At 39.2% G+C, this 23,498-nt stretch overlaps 1 protein-coding gene across 1 annotated transcript in view; it reads right to left on the reverse strand.

Moving 5' to 3' along the window:
- The window catches only part of LOC139743563 (voltage-dependent T-type calcium channel subunit alpha-1G-like), a 256,942-nt gene that overhangs the window by 77,551 nt on the left and 155,893 nt on the right, over positions 1 to 23,498 (reverse strand). Inside the window, exons 9-12 of the mRNA XM_071654043.1 lie at positions 21,861 to 22,012; positions 20,822 to 21,007; positions 7,128 to 7,242; positions 6,446 to 6,601 (exon numbers count right to left, since the gene is read on the reverse strand). Coding sequence (XP_071510144.1) covers positions 6,446 to 6,601; positions 7,128 to 7,242; positions 20,822 to 21,007; positions 21,861 to 22,012 — 609 coding nt within the window. The remainder of the gene's footprint in view (positions 1 to 6,445; positions 6,602 to 7,127; positions 7,243 to 20,821; positions 21,008 to 21,860; positions 22,013 to 23,498) is intronic.

Raw genomic sequence — 23,498 nt, forward strand, 5'->3', positions numbered from 1 at the left:
GTTCAAAGCTTTGCTAATGAAAATGTAATTGTCAACTTTGTAATTTTCTTTAGCGGAAAAAAAAAATGAAATCGCACTTGTTTGCTTGAAAAAGTGCACAATTTTCATTAATTTTCTTACATATACCAGGACAGAAGAAATCAGAATGGGATCCTTTGCCTCTTGGCACTATTATCAATGTAGAAACTGTTCAAAAGAAAAGATATGATCAGGACATATAGAATACATTTCATCATTTAGTGGGGAAAAAAACTCAAGTCTAGCATCATTCATAGTTTTGTTCCATCACATTCTTAACCCAAATGATACAATGAGATCTAATTAATTATTTAGCCTATTTTCACAGTGCATATTAAACTACATCTAAAGACTCCATTGTAATCAACTAAATGATGAAAAATTTGCTGGGTATTTCAGTGTTTCCGGTGGCTGTTTGGGGGTGGGATAAATCTTTTTTTTTCATTTACTGCGAGCCTATTAAAGGGATCAAAGCTACAGAGATCAAAACAGGTAGCCTTCTATATGACAGGAACATCTATTGGTATATCAATGGCCCTGTAATCCACTCCAAAATACTTATTAAAGCTCATGATCTGATTGTGTCAGATATACCAGTGTACCTCAAAACAAGAGCGGGGATTGCTACTTGAAGAATGATCAAATTCCAAGTTCTTAGAAAAAAATTAAAATTAAAATAAAATCCCCTTTTGCATGTGCTTTCATCTATAACATTGCTCCAGCAGAACAGATGGCCTCATTTTCCGCTCATCCTCAAACCCTAGCAACCAAATCTCACTCTATCCACTGTATCTGGAATATGGGACTATCAGCCCGCAGCATGAAATGAGCATGCTGGTAAAAGTGCGCTGAACCCAACCAAATTTTACACATTCCAGCACCGCCCCTGACTAGCCCTACGGAATGAAATCAAAGGAATGCGCCCAAATTTTCTTGTTACCAAAAATTCGATCCCCTGTCAGTCAGAATTTCTCTTCAGTTACAGGTTGTGTATATGCACCTAAATGCCATATTTGTAGGGGATCTGCAAATTGGATTGCACATTGATATCTGAAATCTGGGAATGTACAGCTGTATGTGAACTTTTCATCACACACACATAGATAATACATACACACACATACTGTAAAAATGGATATTTTTGCGGTTCGGAAATTTTTGCACATTTTGCACGACATGAGACTAGCGAAAAATAAGAGCACACATTTTTTTTGCTTGTTATATATGACCTGCGATCTTCTATTTTGATTCTGCACAATTAAAATCACACAAATTTCATGTTACCATGTGCTGAGCATTGTTGAAATTAGTTGAAACATGAAAATTTCCACGTTTACAGTGCATGAACACACAAAACACATACATACTGGTATACTTAAATCCAAACAGAAGAGACAAAGAGGTAGTCCTACATCAGAAAATGGATGTTCCATCATCCCCCTATGGTAGAGATAGATCAATTCTTTGTACGCATTGTCCCTGTTGGCACAGGTTAAGTTCTCATTCCATGTTCCTAGCAGGGCAATTCATCTGGTAATGCACATGGCCCAGTTACTACTTTAGGAACTCTACCGCCATCCATAATAGACAATGACAGCACTCCACATTCAAACAGTGCCGACTCATTGTTTAAAAAATGACCAGAGATATCTATTTCTTACATTAATCTTAGAGAAGGGTAAGGGTCAAAGTGTAAATCTACAACCAAGTCATCTTTCTTCTAGGACCAATCATCCAAATTCAGATCAACCAAGTCTCACGCTTAAGGCGCGAGTCTAACCCAAGCAACCCATTTCAAGCTCAATCATTGAGTATAACCAGTTTCTTCTTTTCCCTTCTTTTTTTTTGAAAACATGAATTACTATTGCCAAGCGTAGGTTCAAGAAAGTGTAAGAAATCACATGAGTATATTAAAAAGACAACCACACATTTGACTTTGGTATGATACTGGGCTCATTGTATATGTTTAAGTGATTGACTCTAGATGTTTCAATTTCTGTCTTCTAAATTCTTGTTGTCTTCTGACTGAATTCTGCTTGACAATCACAAATTATCAGGTAATAAACTGAACCCTGGGCAAGCTTTTGACATGCCTAGAGTTATACAAAAAAACCTGTGTGTAGAATATTCATACATAAAACCTGAATTGATTCATAAAAATCAAAAGTCTATTGCATACTGCCAAAGCTGTTATTTTTGCATACAGATATTTTTGCAAATGGGCAGGTCACAGACATTTTTGTGGGATGTTGTTTCTGCAATTTTACAAGAGGCTTTTGTTGTCAGTGCAATAACATTAGTCCGTTCATGATATTTTTGCACGTTGTTGAATTTGTGGCCCAACAAAATTCACGAAAATTAGGCCCTAGCAAAAATTACAGCTTTTACGGAAATGAGTCCACTTGGTAATGAGTAAGAGTATTTTTGGTGACACTGTTTGATGTGTGTGAGAGAGATGGAGTGCTGGTTAATGTACAAACATTGATTGAACCTGTCTGCCTGTTTTGATAAAGGTGTGAAACTTTACATATGGGATGAAGGCAGTGTCAACATGTGGCTGAGGTAGCATCCTAATCAATGTCTTTCTATTTGCATTGAGTGGCAGCTGTCACTGCAGTATAATTCCATGGGAATTCAGGCTCGGGGTGTGATATAATCCACACCTATGATATGGTCAGTTAGTTACTGGCCAACAGGATCAAAATGAAATAAAAGAAATAAAATGACGGTGTAGTTGGAATAAAACTGCATACAAATTACTGCTCCTTGATAAAGCACGCAGCCAAAGGTTGAATCATTGTGCTGTAATGCTTTATAAATGGTCAACTGATGATTGAACTACACTATGAGAGTAAGTTAAACACACCCACAAGAACAGCACACTCCACAGTCCACTGCAAGCCAGCATCATAATTTTCTCAGATTGGGCATGCACATTTCTTTCCCTCCATCTGTGATAGTTGCAATGCTTTTCTGGGGGTTTGCTTCGGTGTCTGCCAAAGACTGCATCAACTCATGCCGATGTTCGCAACTCACAATCAAGAGTAAATATGGAACAAATGCATGATTGGTCGTGCAAACATTCAGATGATTGCTAACGGTCCAACATGAATGGAAGCAACGTCACACACAGTCTGTTTAAAGGCCTGGCTTTGGATCAAGGTGGTTCTAGAGATCTAGAGTTTGCAATATCGGACCACCACGTAGTGGTGCCTAAAAGTAGTGAGTGACCACTGCATCATTGACCATGGCTGGTCATGTGACATGTTGAGATGGCCGGCAAGAGCACGACTGCTCACAGCTGGAGGCACAATGGGTGACAGTCTGTCATGTCATGTGACCAACAGTCTGTCATGTGACCAACAGTCTGTCATGTGACCAAACAGACTGGTCATCTATCTCAGCCAATAGGAAAGCCATCTTGTAGCACACAGTACTTTTAAGTGTGGCCTACAGTGATAACACTCAGTCTTGTCTGCCCATAGCTACAGCAAGTAGCTGACTGACAACACAACACAACCTATGTCTAGCATGAAATACAGACTTTAAATCACGGTAGTGGCACTAAAAACATCTATAACTTTGCATACACAGAGAGTAATACCGTGGTACTGGCTATGTTATCATTTCTAATTCATGCAGATTATAGACCCATTTGAATGCCTCAAACACAAACAAAACATATGATGTGATAAAACACTCCACCCAAACAACAGATTTTGTGAAAAAAACTTTGCCGATCATATTGCCACTTGGCCCAGGCTTGTTCTTGTTTGAGGGTCAGTGATGTGGACGGACATACATTGTAATAACTCCACATCACAACGGTGAAGGAAGTGCATAAAGGATGTAAGTGAGCTCGCTGCCCAGTAGAATAAGGCAAATTGCTCCAAAAATCTGGTGTGGATCAGATGGGCCTATGCAAATAAGTGTCTCTTGTGTGAGCTTTCTTTGGACTGGAGACCAATACGCAGCCTACACATCATAAGCCTGATATTAAGGCTGAGAAGCAAAAGGGTGCTATTGCAGTTTTGGGGGTACTGAGTTATTGGTAACACGTCGTAGAGCTTGATCTCCTTTATATCATGGTGTCAATTTTAAATCATTTTCATTTTCAGTGGAATGTTGAGAATCAATACCACCAGGGCACTGTTTTACTTGATATTCAGAACAATGCTTATGAATCTATTCATTTTTCATTAAGTGAACATTTCATTAAATGAAAATTGATTATTTTGTTTTTATTTATGCTCAAATCTTAGATTGCGATAGCGCCTTTCTGGCTCTCAGCTAATGATATGAAAATCTCCCTTAACCATGATATGAGCCCAGACCATGTGGTAATATGAATGGGACATGAGAGCAATCAACACAAGCACTGCAAAGCCGACATCGTACGATGCTTTTTGTTACTCACCGTAGTCGTGATTTGGTGTGATTGGCGGGGCGGGGCATGAGTACAATGGTGGTAGGGGGCGTGGCCGTGATGAGTGGGAGTGGTCGCCGCAAGATGGGGATTGGGGTGGCGGAGGATGTCATGTGATTGGCCAAGTGGCATGAGTGATGGGTGGAGGATGAATAAAATTTGGCCCATGTTTGTGGTAGGAATAACAGAAGATGAAAAAACCAAGAACAAAATGTATTACAATACATCAATAATGTGTTGTCCGAATTACTGTATGACTTAACTAACACAATAATATACAATGGCAACAAAATGTTAAGTACAGCTCAAGTTTCTATGAGATGTGTAAATTCCACTCATATAACTTTGGCTAGCTATGTCTTCCATGCAAATTCATCTGTCCTGTTTGAAAAAATATGGTTTCTAAAAACCTGAACAAGTAACCCCCCCCAAAAAAAAAATCTGAACTTTTCACGGTATATCATATTTTTATCATTTAACTACAAAGCTATTAACATGCTTACAGTGATAAGAATACTGACGCCATGCTCACAACAGTTCACTTCTTGGAGGAGCCAACAACATTCATTCAATAAAAGCTTAAATAAAAGCGTGCTTCATGGGATTTTTTTCTACAGGAAATTATCTGTTTAACTAGAAATGTCGCTATGGCGACTGGTATGCCTCCGCCATAATGCATGATTTTCCTAATAGGTCTAGATAGTACATGTGGACAATGTGTGATTACATTTTCACAAAACTGGCAAAATATTGAAATGACAACTTTGTCACAAATGTGTTGAATGTTCACCTTCCTTGACTTTGGTTTAATTGGATGAATAGGAGAGCATGTATTTGGGGATTTAGGACTTTAACTTGACTTTGACCCATTCATACATTTATGCATTGAGTAATTTTCATGGTACCGGTATGGAGAAAAAGTGCAATTTCTGTGCTGGATAGTAAATTGTTACCATGTTCATCTGGCCTTTGACCCTAAAATTCATACGATACTAGTAATCACTTTCAGGTAGAACATGCATAAATATGCAGTAAGTTTCACAATAAATTGAGCCACTTCTGAGATATGGAGGAAAAGTTAGTTCAGCACTTTCACTTGATCTTTGACCTTTGAGGCAAAAAAAAAAGAAAAAGAAAAAAAAAAAAAACTCTCCAGAGAATTTCTATTAGGTTACACATGCATACACCAAGTGTAAAAAAAAAAAATAATAATCCTGCTGGCATTGCATGAACATGAGGGAAATAGTAAAATTTTGAAGTGCTGCACTTGACCTTTGACCCCTGACCTTTGACCCCATGAACCCTACATTCTCTAGATAATCACTGCCAGTCAGTACATGTATATACTATGTTCCATGAAGATACCTTGAACAATTTTCCAATTTACAGAGAAAAAAAAAAGAAGTTTTAATACTTTTACTCGACCTTTTGACCTTTGACCTCATGACCCAAACTTTCACCAGAGAATCTAAATTGGGTAATACATGTATACACTAAGTTTCAAGAAAATATCTTCTGGCATTGCATAGATATGGTGGAAATAGTGAAATTTTATGTATTTGACCTTGACCTTTTGACCTTTGACCTTGAGCACATGCACCCAAAAGTTGATAGGCACAACTTCACCCCCTAATACACATACATGCCAAGTTTCATTAGGATACCTCAACAGGTTTTGATAGTTACCTTGTCCACAAAATTCATTACGGACGGACGGACGGACGGAAGGACGGACGGAAGGACGGAAGGACGGACGGACGGACAACCTGAAAAAACATAATGCCTCCGGCACCACTTCGTGGCGGAGGCATAAAAAGGCAGATAAAATCTGTTGTCTGTTCCTAGGCTATGGAGCAGAAATACCACATAGGAATGTCTGGTCTGTATCATTTGCTCAAGATCTGTGAGCGGATTTAACATCTAATCTTCATTTTTGTTCATGATCTTGTTTCTCTCTTTTGAATGCAGTCAGATAGCAATCCTGTTGCCATGGTAACCCACCTCAGCGGAGAATCCCTCGACGAGGATGGCGACGAGGAGGTTGAAGAGGACGTAGTTACCAAAGGTCATGAGGGCGATGAAGTAGAGGGCAGCCCAGGGGGTGGTCCGTGACATCCCGTTGTAGAGAACCACATTCCAATCCTCTTGGGTAAGGATCTATAGAAAGATTTTTTTTTTTGGTGGTGGGGGGGGGGGAGGGGAGCAGATTGTTATAGTTGATTGATCAGTGGTCGGTTGGGAAATGGGGAAGGGCAGGTGAGGGGTAAGAGGAAGAGGGAGGGGGAGGTTGTTAAGAAGGTGTAGAAGTGCGAGAGAGAGAGAGAGTGAGAAGAAAATATGCTCACATACTATATAAACTAACCTTTATCATATTACCATGATATGAGACACATTTTTTAAAAATTCTAGACAGTATGACTCCATATGAAACAGTATACCATGACATATTACATATTAACAAGCAAAGCATATATTGATGGTTTATTGTAAATTACTTTATGACAAAATACCTGCCATTCTTCATATACATGAATCTCACTGAATCAATTTTGGTTAATATCTGAAACATCATCTAATTTGACAGAAAGGAGTCCTTGTATATACATTTTGCCAAGACTCCCTCCTCCCCCCTACCCCCTCCAAATCAGAAGGGGACAAGTGTCAGATGTCAGAGGTACTCTACCTGGAATACGGTGACGACAGCCCAAAGGAGAGAATCAAAGTTTTTCCTGTCACAGATGCGCTCCCCATCCTCGTAGTTACAAAATTTGCATCCAAAAATGTGCATACCAAGAATACTGCAAAGAAAAAAAAAATGATAAAAAAAATGATGATAAATGCGATAATTAGACACTAAAAGAATAATAAGTGATCACTCAAATATGATTAGGATACACTCTCATTCCAACCACCGCTGCATACCGACTCCTCCTGCTCACACAAATTAAAAAAGACACTCAGATAAAATTGATGAAGCTTTCCGAAACCATTGTATAAAAGAAATATCATTATCCAAATTGAAATGCTAATCAGAGCATGTGCAACTTCATCAAGCCAAAATGTAGGACTATCAGAGGGGACCCTGAAGAAGTGAGGTTTTAAAGGGGCATTCCAGACAATCTTCATAATTTCACATCATGTCGTACATAAATTGACAGCTCCATGTATACATTTGTGGAATTTATTGTGGTCATTGAGCAGAGAAACCAATACTCTGAAAAATCTTAAACAAATTACACTGGACAGTGTTGATGACATAGGAGCCTCACATTATTTCAGAAATGTACACGTAGCAGTGTAATTCCATTGCAATACCACTTGCTTAACAAGTTCACCTGTGCAGCATGTATGCATGCCTCCTTCTTTTGTCCTGCTTCCTTGAGCCCCACCTCATGCATTCTTATGGTGAGGCTGCCATGTCATCATCCTTGTTCATTGCAATTTGTTATAAATGTTGAAAACATTCTAATTCCTCAACCCAATCACTATAAATTCTGAAACTCTATAGTTGGTATAACTACACTATAGTTGTTCAAATGTAAAAGTCTGAAAATCATCCGGAGATCTCCTTTAAGTGTGTGAATTATCACATACTTCCGGTATCCACTCAATCCACCAGCAATAATTCTATCCTTTAAATCCTCTTTGACAACTACCTTATTTTTTTCCAGAGAAAAAGCAATTAGCAAATTGAACTCCAGTCAGGAAATTCCATGGCATGACGCTCATAAAAAGAGAATGTCCATATATCACACAGACACACACCTCCCTTTTCTACAACTTACAACATGCAGTTTCTTTGCGTTCATTTTTCTCTTGCAATTTAGCCTCTTTAGAACTGGGAACAATTATTTGTATTCATAATTGCTTCAATACCAGGATACGTGTTGAATTACCAACTCACCAAAAACGATATGATTATTCCGTATCTGATCGTTATGTCATACAATTCCTTGGTTTTTCTCGTTACAAAAACAGGCAAACATTGATCTACATAGTAAAATATTTCAATCATGATACTGTGTATGCCATATATTTAGTGAGTTTAATTTTCACAAATCTGGACTCCCGAAAAATTTTGCAAGTGGTTAAATAGGCAATCATGGATTACAGTAATGAATAGAGAAAAGCATGCATATATATTGCATTCTTGTCTTAATCTGAGTTAATATCTGTGTGTGCTTATACATTTGGAAGTACCATTCCTTTAGCAAAGTTTACACCCCCCAAACACAAGGCAAGTACCGAATTGTGTCTCGCCCATTCGCGTACAAGGAATTAATACTTTTTATAACTCCCAGAAGTTAATTGACCTGCTTATGACCTTTGACCTTGTGGTGACCTTCAAAAGCCCGAGGGACATTTACCATCCAAGTTTGGTCACAAACGGACAAAGGGATCAAAAGTAATGAGCCATAATAGAAACGCGCCATAAAAACTTAACATTGGGCCCTAAAAATTTTGTTGACCCCTTTCTGTGACCTTTGACCTTTTGATGACCTTTAGATCCCCAAGAAACATCTACTGTCCAAGTTTGGTCACAAACGGACATAAGGATCAAAAGTTATTAGCCACAATCAAAATGCGCCCTAAAAACATAACATTGGGCCCTAAAAGTTTGTTGACCTCTGTCTGTGGCCTTTGACCTTGTGAGGACCTTCATCTCCCCAAGGGACATCTTCCATCCAAGTTTGGTCACAAACGGACAAAGGGATCAAAAGTTATGAGCCATAAACGAAATGCGCCCTAAAAACTTAACATTGGGCCCTAAAAGTTTGTTGACCCCTGTCTGTGACCTTTAACCTTGTGGCAACCTTCAACTTCCCAACAGACATCTACCATCACCCAAGTTTGATTGCCATTGTAGCAACATGTGCTGAGTTACGTGTGATAAGAGAGTCTTGCAAGTAAACTTTAACGTATGACCTCAAATGACCTTTGACCTTATCATGTGACCTCTTACGGCACCATAACATGAGGGTACCCCCAGTGCATCCATCACCCAAGTTTGATTGCCATTGTAGCAACATGTGTCGACTTACGTGTGATAAGAGAGTCTTGCAAGTAAACTTTAATGTATGACCTCAAATGACCTTTGACCTTATCCTGTGACCTCCAACGGCACCATAACACGAAGGTACCCCCAGTGCATCTATGACCCAAGTTTGGTTGTAATCCAAGCAACTTATGTGAAGTTATTTGTCAAAAGAGAGTCTTGCAGGTAAACTTTAACATAGAAAAGAGAGTCTCGCACATACTCTTTAATATATGACCTCAAATGACCTTTGACATTATCACATGATGACCTCCGACAACACCATAACATGAAGATACCCCTAGTGCTTCTATCACCCAAGTGTGGCTGCCATTGCTGTAACAGTTGCCAAGTTATGCATCATAAGAGAGTCTTGCAGGTAAACTTTAACATTTGTGACGGACGACGGACGGACGACGGACGGACGACGGACGGACTGACGCCATTTGGATCCCTTAGTCTCGCCTTCACCTCGGGTGGGTGAGACAAAAAGTTAAATGGTGTATACAGTATTGTAGTGAAACATGAAATCATTGCAAATAAGCACCACTGGTACAAGTGGGGGTAGCACAGTGGCGGATCCAGAGGGCGTGCACCGGGCGTGCACCCCCTCTTTACTTTTTGTTGAAACAAAAGAAATAAAAAGAAAAATGGGGGGGGGGGAGGGTGCATGAGCCTCCCTTTCATTTTGTAAAGGCGCCTCACCTTAAAGGAATTTCTGGATCCGCCCCTGTCACATAGAGTCCTGACTACTCCCTCATTTTGAATCAGTTCTAGTCACAAGGAGTAGAGTACTTTAACATCTACCCAAGACTAGCCATGTCTGATTAGAATCACACTCCATCACACACTTCAGCAAATCACTTGCTTTACGTCAAAGAGCAGTCAGACGTCAACAAAACCCTCTAGGGGGCAAATGCACTGTTTTACATTCAAGGGAATTATGATTCGTAAAAGGTATAAGCAGCTATGATTTACATTAAAATATGTATGAGTGTCAAACTGAACTTAAGAAAATTTGTGCCCGAGGATGATCTGTCTGTAATGTATTGTGCTTTCCTGTGATGTCCACGAGTGCTTTTATTCTTGCCTCAACTGATTTAACAGAAACTGTGTTTTAACCATTGAAGCTGAAGGTATGAAAAATTAATGTATGAATATAACGAATGCCAAGAGAAAATCCTTGTTGGTCTCATTACATGAGGCAGCATTAAACAATTCTATAATTGCAGTTTCCATGGCAACAGTGATAACCAAGCAATGGAAAGTATCTTAGTTGTGGAGGTTAAATATGATTCTCTGTCTAAGTGAAGTAGGGTCCTAGGGAATACATAATTTGACAGTAGTATTTTATGATTTACCACATTGGGATCTCCATTGTAAAATCCAATTGACATTTTAGGTTAATATGCTATGCATGGAACTGAGAGACTTTAAAAGGTAAAACATAGTTTCCATATGCTTGCAGAAACTGTACGTTTTTGCTCTAAAATAGACACATAAGCATAAGAAATGTGTGAAATGTTAACACAATTTCAGTTTGGTAATGACGAAAATGCAATGTGAAATATTAGCCAAAACAGTATGCCAACAGTATTGTAATCTCAGAGCATATTCTGATCGTGGTTGGTATGTAATGTTATATAACCAACTACAATTCAGGCCATAACAGTTGCCATCAATCTTCTGCACAACGCATACTGCTCTTTGGTATGTACTACTGCTATGGCACAATTGATCACCACGTAATGTTCTACCTACTCACTACTGAATGGGTAGGGCACTTGAGGAATTAAAGTTGTGTCCTACAATTGAAACTATTTAACACTTTTGATCTCAAAATTTTCCAAAGCAACTCATCATACTCAAATTGCATCAGCCAGACAGAGTACTACGATATTTGTTACAGTGATCACATCTTCTTGTGTTTTGATTATGAATACACCCTTTTTTGTACATACATTATTGAGTTTAAAAATTTCCTTGGTAAACCCTTTTGTTATACTGCAAGCACATCCCAAATTGTGGAAGATGATGAATTTTGAGCCCTTCTGAAAACTATGTTTCAGCTTTAATTTGCATCTTCTCATATCACTGACCACTGCAGCAATATATAAAGTATGCCGTCAAAGAAGCGTGCATGCCAGCCTTCTCAAATGTTGATTTCAATTTGTTTATCAACAAGATGAAAAAATAACAGGAATGTCAGTATCTATTAAAAAGAAAGACTGATGCTAGTGAGTTTCTCTTGCAAACAATTTCCATTATCACTACAGGTTTTAATCATCCAAAAGGAGACAATGTTTATGCATGATCACAAGTCATTCCACATGCAGTCATGTGATCATTTCATCCTAATGAGTAAAGGTCACCAAAGCCGCAACTCATTCTGCATATTGGTCTCTCATAGTCCCCCCACCCCCCCCCCCCCGACATTCTTGACTATTTTTCCCGTTTATGAAACGCTAATTTTCTGGGGAGACATTTTGCGTCATGCAGAGGCTCATGGCTGCCAAGCATATCATGGGTGAACATTTGCGGACATTTCAGTGTTCTAGTTCCTGAGACAATAGAATCAAGACGTCGAGTGCAGACACTCGGGGTGCACAAAATGGGTTCTAGCCTTCCTTCCGGGCATTTCTTGTCATTCTATTTTACTCTCACATCTGCCTTTTTTTTTTTTCAGCTATAACTTTCATTTACACAGAACAGGAACTATAATGGGGAATATTGTTGAACAAATACTGTGGTAATTCAGTAAAGTGGCTCCAGAGAAAGCTATGCTAGTGTTATATTCATGGTCATTTAAAGGTCTCATAAACATGAGACTGACCCAACCTCAGGATTACACCAAGTGATATTCTCATTCAAAAATTCACAAAATTTTCAACCCAGTTGGTGGCTTTCACCATAGATTAGCATTTGAGAATGTCTCAAGATTTCTGCCTCGGGTGCAAATGTATAACAGAGAGAAAACAGGAGAGATTAAGTTGGGAAATCACTAGTTCTTCATGGATTGCTGAAGCAGTCTTTTGTTTACATGTGAACTGAATGTCAAATCAACAAACAATGAAATCTCCCATTTGACTCCACTCTGAACAATTGTACTGCTTGAGGCAATTGTTTTGTTTTCCTTCTTTTATACTACACCTGCTTCTTGTTAGGCCACCATTTTTAGAATAGGAGGGGGAAAAATCCCTTCAACAAATGAGCACAAAAATGGCACAGTGGGAGAGGGTGAATGAGAGTAATCAGAAAGTACCCTTAAGCTTTCCACTTTACACACCCTTCCTATTTCTCCTTCAAACTCCCTGTTGTTTTTCTGCGGCTCTCCGCTAACACGATCCATCAATTTTGTTATTTTAGTTTCGAGCATTTCATTCAGTCTTCCGATTCTTTTGCCTCTACCTTTAGAGACGTTTATAAAGTCACATTCTATTCTCTCCATCACAGTCAGTAGCACTCGCTGACAGCAGCTGTTTGATAAGGACTAAGACAACCTAACATAACCCAATCAATTAAGTTTGGAAAGCAATTTTTTGCTTGGCCAAGCCCTTGGGTGGGGTGGGGAGTGAGTGAGCATAGAAAGGAGGGGGGAAGAGAGGGAGGCGTGGATCAGGATTGGGAGATGGGGGGGGGGGGGGGGGTGAGTGAGTATAGAAAGGGGGGGGGGGAGAAAGAGGGGCAGATCAGAATAGGGGGACTGGTCTGATTGCAAGGGGTGAAATGTGCTGGGTATAGCAAGACTGGGTGGTGTATTGGGTATACTTCCAATCCTGGCATGATCTAATGCCATAGACAATTTACCTTCTTTCCAGCATACATTACAGACATGGAACTACATCAATCCATCATACACTTTCCTCTCACCCCCCCCCCTCTCTTTCTTTTCTTATTCTAGCCATCCAATCCTCCCCCCCCCCCCCACAGAAATGTCTGATGATATTTTGCTGTCCATATTTTTTGAAAACCAAATCAGGCTTGTCCTGAATGCAGCAACAGTTCAGCCTTCACAAAGGACACACAAACAAAAACATGGCCATAAAGCCTACATGGTCTTATCAAACTGATAAAGTAATGTTATAACAACAGAGAGAGAGGAAAAAAAAAACCCCTATAAGAGTAGAACACAATTGACTCATTACCGGGCAAGGATGTTTACGCAAGGGTTTTTTTTTTCATTTTTTAATTTTTTTTTTTCACATGATATCCTTCAGTGTCCTCAAGTGTTCATATCTTGAGTGAATAACACATACCCTTGGTATATTCCAATTCAGTAACCAGTCTCTTCCCAGACATTGGGCTCGTAAAATCTGTGTTTTGTCAACAATTCCAGGATTGTTTGGCTCTGGAGACTCTTGACTCACTTTTCATTTTCTGCAATGTCGCTTGAACACACTTTAGCTTTATCTCATTGACTGTCGGTTTATATGGCTGTTACATAACGGCTCTACAACCAAGGCAGGAGAAACTGATATTTTACTTTCTTACAAATGGTGCTTGAAACCAAGAGATAAGATGACTTGATCAGGCTGTCAAGAATACCCCAGAATCAATGGCAGAAAAAAAAAAAAAAAAACAGAAAAAACTAGAAATGTCGCTACGGCGACTGATGCCTCCGCCGTAATGCATGATTCTCCCAATAGGTGTATAGTACAATGTCTTCACGATGTGTGATGACAGTTTCACATAACTGGCAAAATATTGAAATAACAGGTTTGTCAGAAATATCTTGAATGTTCACTTTCCACAAACTGGATTTGCTATAATTGTCTATTAAAGAGTGCAGGTAAACATATTTGGGGGATTGAAAATTTTTACTTGACTTCTGACTGACCTTATTATAAGTTTATGCATTGAGTATAATTTTCAAGGTATGAAGAAAGAGTGTAATTACAGTACAAAATATATCTTTTTTTAATTTAAACCTAACCTTTGACCCTTAACCTTTGACCTTTGACCTTCTGGCTGGAAATTTCCAAGAGAATCTCCATTAAGTAATACATGTACATATATTAAATTTTAAAACTAATAATGCAATCATTGCATATACTATGAGGGAAATAATAACATTTTGAGGAGTTGACCTTGACCTTTGACCCCCTGACTATTGACCCATGACCCCTAAATTCCCTAGATAATCCCTGCCAGTCAGTACATGCATATGTACCAAGTTCCATGAAGATACATTGAACCATTTGCGAGAAAAGTGATATTGCAACATTTTCACCTAACCTTTGACCTTTTGACCTTTGACCTTATGACATGAAAAACTCTCTCTGGAGAATCTTTATGCAGTAGTACATGTCTACACTAAGTTTCAAGAAAATAACTGCGGGCATTGCATAGATATGGGGGAAATAGCAACATTTTTAGCACTTGACCTTGACCTTTTGACCTCTTGTCAATGTCACTAAAATCTACTCAACTAATTGTTCCATCATACATCATCCTTGGACCAAGTTTGGTGAAAGCTGCTTCATCCAGTTTTGAGTTATCACGTAAACAGATAAATTTTAGGATTTGACCTTGATCTTTGACCTTTGACCTCTGTCCAATTTTACTGAAAAACAAATCAAGTAATTGTCCCATCATACATCATCCTCCAACAAAGTTTGGTGAAATTTGCTCCATACAGTCTTGAGTCATCGCGTTAACGGATAAATTTCATGATTTGACCTTGACCTTTGACCTTTAGCCGATTTCACCCAAAATCTAATCAAATCATTGCCCCATCATACTTCATACTTGGACCAAGTTTGGTAAAATTCCAGTAAATATTACTCAAGTTATCGCGTAAACGAAAGCGGACGGACGAACGTACGGACGTACGTACAGACGTACGTACGGACGTACGGACGGACGGACGGACAACCCGAAAACATAATGCCTCCGGCACCACTTCGTGGCGGAGGCATAAAAATGTAACCTTAGCAATAGGGATTATCTTGAGGAGATCTAGACATGCTGGAAAGGTACATTGTATAACACACAGACACAGATAGAGAGACAGACAGACAGACAGACACACACACAGACACAGACACACAGACACACAGACACACAGACACATACACACACACACACACACACACACACACACAACCATACATACATACAAAATACCAAAACTACATGTTCATCAATATGCTGAACCTGTTCACTTGAATACTGCAGTTCTACCACTGTAACAAAATACACCAGAAAGTATACTCAGGGCACTGTTTGTGTAAGTCATTTAGCTTTGCACAACAAAGATGACTTACCAGATATGAAGTATGAATATGGAGAAACTTAATCAAACAATACTAGTAGCACAAAAGGACAGCATTTTGACACAATATTAGTAAACCATGCTTTATATATCTTAAATCATCCAGTTAATACTATTTTAGGAACAAGAAGTAGAAATACAATGAGACTACCTAAGTAATTGGCAATACTGGCTGCAGGTGATAATGCCACAATTACAGCTGTCGTAATAATTGTACAAATTCAATGCCCTGCCTATTCACAAAGAAGTAGTGCAGACATGTACATGGAAAAGGGCCATAAGTGTAGTGGCCGATGTCTGGCATGCCATAAAGGAACCACAGGGACCCTAAAGGCAGATATGGGAAGCTTTTCCTCGCCCAGTTTCACACAAATCCAGGGCAATACCCATAAATTGCATGCTCTGCTTGTTGGCTGGGTGTAATAGGGTGTGTAATGCCGGATGGTTCCAAACATAGAAAACTGCTGGAGAGAAAATAGGAGCAGGGCTAGGGATGGGGATGGTAAGGGGGTGGGTAGGGGGCAGTGGTGGGTAGAATCAGGGGTATTTAGGGAGAGGGGTGAGTAGGGTCAAAGGTGGATAGAGATAGGGGTGGACAGAGGTAAGGTTGGGTAGGGGGCGGAGGGGTATTTAGGAAGGGGGGTGGGTAGAGTCAGGGGTATGTGTGGGGAGGGGTGAGTAGAGTCAGAGATGGATAGGTTCAGGGATGGGTATATGCAGAAAGGGGTGTGTCGAGTCAGGCGTGGGTAGGTTCAGGGGTTGGTGGAGTCAGGTGTGAGTAGGTTAACAGGTGGGTTAGGGTAGGGGTGTGTAGAATCAGGTGTGGGTAAGGGGAGGGTGGGTGAGATAGATGGGAGGAGTAAATTCTTGATTGTTTGGGACACTTTAAACTAGACAAGATTTGTCAGACAAGTAACCCAAGAACAGAATGACTACTACTTGAGCTTTCTGTAGAGTTCGTGGTATGAGTGATTCACCAGGGCTGTTATGGAAAACCCTCTTCTGTGCTTCTTTTTGTTTAATGTTGTCAAAAATAATCTCATTTACATCTAACACAGAGCATCACGGTGAAAGATAATTCCTCGAAGTCTAAAAAAAAAATTAATACTTTCAAAAACAGTCCCTATGGATCTCTCTTCTTCAGTCTCTAGTTTTGAGCAGCCAGTTTTGATCACAAACTGTTTGTCCTTAAATCAAAGTTCATCAAAGTTTGAAGTCAGGGCCCTCTCAAGTCATTCCTTCAATCAATCATAGTGCCACCATTCCTTAATGAACCTACATGCACTGAACATTGCTGACATTTCTTTTTGATTAACAGTGAATATTACACAAGAAGTTCTCTGTATGTTTTTTACTCTTCTCTTATGGATTGTCATTTGGATATTTTACATAACCTCCGAGGTTACATCAACTGTGGCAAATCCAATGAATGTGTACTTCAAGCCTCCTGGCAGTAAAGCGGTTAACTTCTAATAAGGTGCAGGCTGGGGAGATCACCATGAAAAAAAAAAGCTCTCTTAACTCAATTTATACTTTCTGCAGGATCTTTATCACAGAAGCAATCCTCTTTTTTTTTTTGCAATCAGTATCTTTTATCATTTGTTACCCGCAAATATTTTATTACATAAGAGCATGTCCATGCTCCAAAAGACATGCATGCAAAGAGGACTTGAATTTGTTTGCTTCGAGATGATTCTTCTTCTTCAAAAAAGTCAGAAAATCTCCATGGATACTGCACACAGAATGCACCAGGCTCCCATATGCATAGGATATACCTTCAGTCTGTCATCAATCCAATGATATGCTGAATCAAACCAAAGTCTTCCAATAAGCCACAGGAACATAATGTGTCAAATGCCTTTCAATCATTTAATATCATTTATAGCTAGCTTGCAATGACAACGTACTAAAATTTTGAGAGGAAAGCAGAATAATGTCATATTGGTATACAATGTCATGTACATTTTGAACATCAGCATCCTTCATCAAAATTTGATATATTGAATATATGATTTGATATATTTCATATTTCATATATATGATTTGATATATTTCACAAAATATCATATATACTTTGATATATTTCATGATATGTCATATATGACTTGATATATTTGATTTATCAGCACTTGCACAATATAGGCATGAGCAAAAGCAGAGAGAAGATTTGGCAAGCATAGAACCAATGAAGTATGGGGTTGGCAACTATGACATTTCTTTCACAAAGTTCCAGGACCTGTTTAAGAGCATCAGGTATATCTTATATATCTTTTAAATCCAAATGACAGTGCTCTGTTTATTCTCAAAGTAAATACTATATATGCCTTACATTCTGTGGTGTTTTTGATATTGCAGCTTTCAGAAATCAACTGAAATTCACACACAAAAGCTGCCTCCCACAACACAAATGTGCTGCTTAACATCGCCAAGGTTACAACTCACCAACTTCCTTTAAAAAAAAAGAGAGGATATAGTACTTATTTCTTCTTCCCCCACTGTGGTCCTTGAGTGGTAATTCAAGGAAACTCAAAAGTTGTCTCACCAGTCCCAATATGCAAATTACCATGCTTGTGAAATGTACGCCATATATGGCATACAGTTTGGTTCCTTAATCAAATGCTTTTGCAAAAATGAGGGGATTTCTTTTTTTCTCAAAGAAAAATTCTGAAAAATCTCTGTCCCCCATGATTTTAGCTTATCGCATATCAAACCACCATATACTGTATCACACTGTAATGTATGTTTGTTATTCTAACGTTATTATGGAAATTTGAAACAAACAGCTGTCACCATAGCAAAGTTGATTGTATGTACTCATGTTTATGGTCAATGTGACACAAAACATCATGATACTCTTACACTGCACGTACCACTGCCAGCAGTTTTTCCCCCATTTTTTTTTTACCTTACATGCTGGTTTTTAAAATCAGTTTGCAAAAAGATAGTTATTTTATAAATTTTTCCCATGTAGCAGCCAACACCTTCTCAACATTCTTTTAATACCAAGAACTTGTACTGAACAGACATTTCAAAAATAGAAATGAAACAGAATTCACATGGATTATTACTTTGCTTCACCAACACCTCAAAGGTTTGATGCCCTGCAGAACATAAATTGATCGGATTATACATTAACATTTTAACATCCTTTATGAACTTATTATTCCCTGGGTGATTGAAGTATGGTAAATACCTATTAAAGGGATGTAAAAATAGCCCTGACTGGTAGGTGCATGAAAGACACAAAGGTCTCCAGAAAGGTGATCCTTAATTTTATTTGTGTGGACCCTTACAAACCCTGTGAACAGGAAATGCCTTCTCCGCTTATTATGGGATAAGGGCAAGATGTTGACGTAAATGCACTCACTTGATTGAGTATGTCTACATCCTTCTTCGGCATTTTCCTTTCACGCCTTTTTTTCTCTCCCCCCCCCCCCCCCCTTCTTCTTTCGTTTTCATCTTCTTTTCCAATATTAAGGAAGGAGTTTGCCTGGCTGGCTGGCTAGTACTCTGAATGGTTAATTGAGGGGAACGGGCGTAAGCGCAGACGTGTCATTTCGGCGAGGCAATTACACCTGAATTTCGTCCACATTATGCATGGCCACCCAACAGACACAGCCCAGCCAGAGACACAGAACGTCAGACACACACAGACACACATACAAACTCAATCGTTCCATTGGGAGTTGAAATGCAATAACTCAGTGTGCTGCTAAACATGTAGAGCACAGAACTTGCCCAGATTCTTCCTCTGTTTTGGGAGGAAATGGGGGGGGGGGGGGGAGATCGGTTGGAGGCATTTTTTTAAAAGGCTTTGTTGGTCTCCCCTCATCTACATTTGACATACAACTGACAAACAGTGAATACCTCCATTCCTTGCCCCTCCATCCCCCTCCCCCCAGCACCACACACAGACAGAATACAATGACATGGCAGATACGGAATGTTTGCCCAGCAAACTCTGTCCCGCACATCCGAGCCATACTCTCCGTCACATTATCATTTCTTCCGCCGCGTTGCAGCCCGACAACGAGCGAAATAATTTCGCATCCACGGGAGTCTGCATGCCTGAAACATGGTGACATGCATTAACATTGCCCGGGATAAGTCACAGTAATGTGCACAGCCCTCTCCTGAATGTGCTCTCTATCTTGAGTTCCATTAATATGTCCTTTCACGAAACCAGCACAATTACTTCAGTATGTGACATAAGGCTTTTTTTTTATAAAGAATTTGCACGCTTCCAACAAAGTTTAGAAGGAATGGGATATATGTGTTTCTAGATGTTTATTTAAACAAGAGCTTTGCATTAAAGACCTTGCTCATACAACAGAACAATAGTATCTTCAACTAGTTTGACAATTACAAGATTTTGATCTGCAGGGATGATTATAAATCATCAAAAGGTCTCAATCATACACAGTGTTACACATTCACATACCATCTACAGAAAATACCCAACTCATTGAGAAAATTATGAGACAGTCTGTGCATTCAATGCTTTCAGTGTAGACAAAGAAGTAGGATTGTCACAAAAATCAAGAGACAATGATAACACATATATTCAATTACGGTAATATTCTAGTTCATACACAGCTGTTGCCATGGCAGCTAAGATGACCACAAGATGCCTTCACTCTGCTGTGGAAGGTTGTACTGCATGAGTGCTTGATATGATTGGATGTATGTAAGCATAATTAATACTTCATGGAGTTTTTGCCTCTGGCATGAATTGTTTCAGTGGATGAAAGCAAGTAGTGTCAGGTAAAAGGGAGTTTTCACATCAATTTCACTTGGAAAAAAATATGTTAATGTATGTGCTATTCCTAAGCCATTACTGAGATTCCAGTAGCCACCATCTTGCCTTCATGTCTGCCTGTCTTCTGTGGTCCTTCTCATGTGCTGAACAAACTGAGCTCAGGAAACATTAATGCATATACACAGACGGATGCATTTTGCTTGTCCGAACTGTACTGACAAATATTCTACTCAAGCTAGAGAGATCAATCAACGTTAAAAGGAAATTGAGTCTGATCCTGCATGCCAGCGCCTTGGAAACGCGACTCACCTAAAGATGAAGATGAAGAGGGCAAGGAGGGAGAAAAACGTGGCCACGTTGTCCATGGTCCGCAGCATGACCAGGAGCTGCCTCCGGAGGGCGGGCATGAAGCGCACCAACTTGAGGATTCGCAGGAGACGGAAGGTTCGCAGGACGGACAGACCCCCACTGCCATCCTGGAGGACTTCTACCACACTGGGGAGATTAAGAGAGAAATGTGGTGGAAAGACAGAACGACAGAGAACGTGGGAAGGGAAAGGAAAGAGGGAGAGTTAGGAAGAGGGTAAGAGGAAAGATAGATGAACAAAGAAAAAAAAACAGAAAGAGGGAAGATAGATGAACAAAGAAAAAATAGAAAGATATAGATAGAAATACAAAGACAGCGCAAGACAAAGAGCAGAGATGAAGGGAAGGATGGAATAAGGGAATGGAAGAGGACAAAGAGGAAATAATTCAATCTCTCTCTTCAAACAAATTCCTGGTTCTGATTTCTTAATAGCATAAAGCTGGCCCAAACTAGGCTGTTTGGCAATCATCTCAGGCCTGTACCTTCACTACTTAATAAGGATTTAAAACAGCATTTAAGCCTTCTTTTTATATCATGGAGATATTGGACCAACTTAGTGAAAACTTCATCCAGTTCATTCACAGCAGGCCAGCAATCATTTGTTACTGGCTCTCAAGCATGTCAACCTGACAAAACAACGAACACATTTCAAGTTACACACTGCCATGAATGCGCCTGACATTGGTCAATATCATTTAATTCCAGAAATAATCAAACAAAGCAAGATTTTACCTTTTTATTTGGTTGTGTAATATTCTTTTCATGAATAGCTGGTATATGAAAAATGTTTGTTCATATTGTACAAATTAGAACAGAAAACAGACCAATATACAGAAAATAAACAATGAACAAAAAAGTATTAGATATGAACATTTGCGTATTTCATATTTCATATTATCAATATGGAAATATACAAAAGTATATACAGCTAGAGGAATGAGTAAATGCCAGTCGGTATCAAAAAGGTATATGAACTTTTACCTGACTATGACTATAAGGCCATCAAAGACATTAAATCCATTGCTGACATAGCCGATGGGTCCATAGGCTATTAGCTTTAGTAGCATCTCTAAGGCAAAGAGACTGGTGAAGATGAGGTTGCTGATCTCTATGGCTTCTGTCAGCTCCTCTGGCTGTGTATAAAGAGAAAAAAATATAATGGAGAAAAGGGATAAGAGTGGTAACAGCCTCTACTATTCATGGGCAATGAAGTGTGGTACAATGGCTGACTTTGGAATCAATTCTACGGTGCAATTTAGCCTCCTGGTTTCCTAACATGCTGTACAGTGGCGTGAGGTACCTGGCTACCTTTTGCGTCACATTAGTTGATTATACCATCCTTTGTTTAACAAAGGATAATGAATATATGCTGTATGCATGCTTATTCATATGACACTGCCTGCCTTCAATATCTCATCAAAAGCAAATTATGATGTGCAAACTGACTATCCCCATTACATTGTCAGCTTTTTACTCCGAGTTTACATTTTGTATTACAAAACTAGTCAGTACTGAATGGGTTAAAGAAAAGTTGTGACATTTACAAAGCAATAAAGTTTGGGCGCCTTGCACACAGACTCTATGTAGATAAAGTCAGCAGCAAAACACTGCAATGCATTAGACCCTCCCTAGTGGTAGACATAATCAGGATAATTATCAACCCCTTTCTATCATCACCAATGAAATATATAATTGAATGCACTTCTCTCAGGGCCAGACACAGAGTACTTCTTGTGCAACACAAGACAAAGAGAGTCTACTGCTATACCAGACCATGACAGTTTAACCTTTGGGATATTGCCAAATTGAGCAAGCAAATTTAGGGATGACTATTCGCCGGTATAGTTATTGCTATTGAGAGTATATCATAACAGTTTGTTGTCATGGCAACAGAAATAGTGACAGATGGATGTAAGCTAGCAGATTTGGCGGAAGAAAAGAAAAACAGAGTTCAAATGATATTGATATCTTTTTGCAATATGGCGTTACAACACAAAGAATGGCCTAATTTGACCTTAAGTGCCATATGATAAATCACGCACACACAATGATAAAAATCCATCAAATATCTGATGATATTCCCATTAGAGTTGAATGACAGGGCATGTGAATATTGGATCTGTTGCTTCACAGTTTTATCTTCAAACAGTACTGCACATCTTTTCCACTACAGAGGGGGATACAATGTATCAATGCACTCGCCACAACACACATGTCAATACTCTGCCAGTAGAGGTGTGCTTGATGCTGGCTCTAAAACAAATCAGTCTACGTACTTTCTCATCTCTCGGATCAGAGTTTCAACACACAAACTAAAACCAATATTGCTACAGGAGAGAGCTAGGACTCTTAATCTAAAATCTAAACTGCTTGCCAGCTAGTTTGTATGAACATCAAGACTCTTTCAAGGTTTAATCTTCTTTGGCTGTGTATACACAGTTAATGGCAGCTGATCTTTGCTTCAACCTCCTGTCTGGTTCGATTTCTACTCTATAATATGAGGAAGAAAAGTGTCAGAGTGCTGAAGGAATTGGAGAAGACAGCTCCTTGTCAAAGATGGAGTGAGGTCAACTTTTCTGTGAATACATATTGGTCCCTTAGCATTACAGCACAGGATGC

This window comes from Diadema antillarum, unplaced genomic scaffold (assembly GCF_040938485.1).
Source record: "Diadema antillarum isolate AM-2024a unplaced genomic scaffold, OU_Dant_1.0 seq00001096_RagTag, whole genome shotgun sequence".
Classification (NCBI taxonomy): domain Eukaryota; kingdom Metazoa; phylum Echinodermata; class Echinoidea; order Diadematoida; family Diadematidae; genus Diadema; species Diadema antillarum.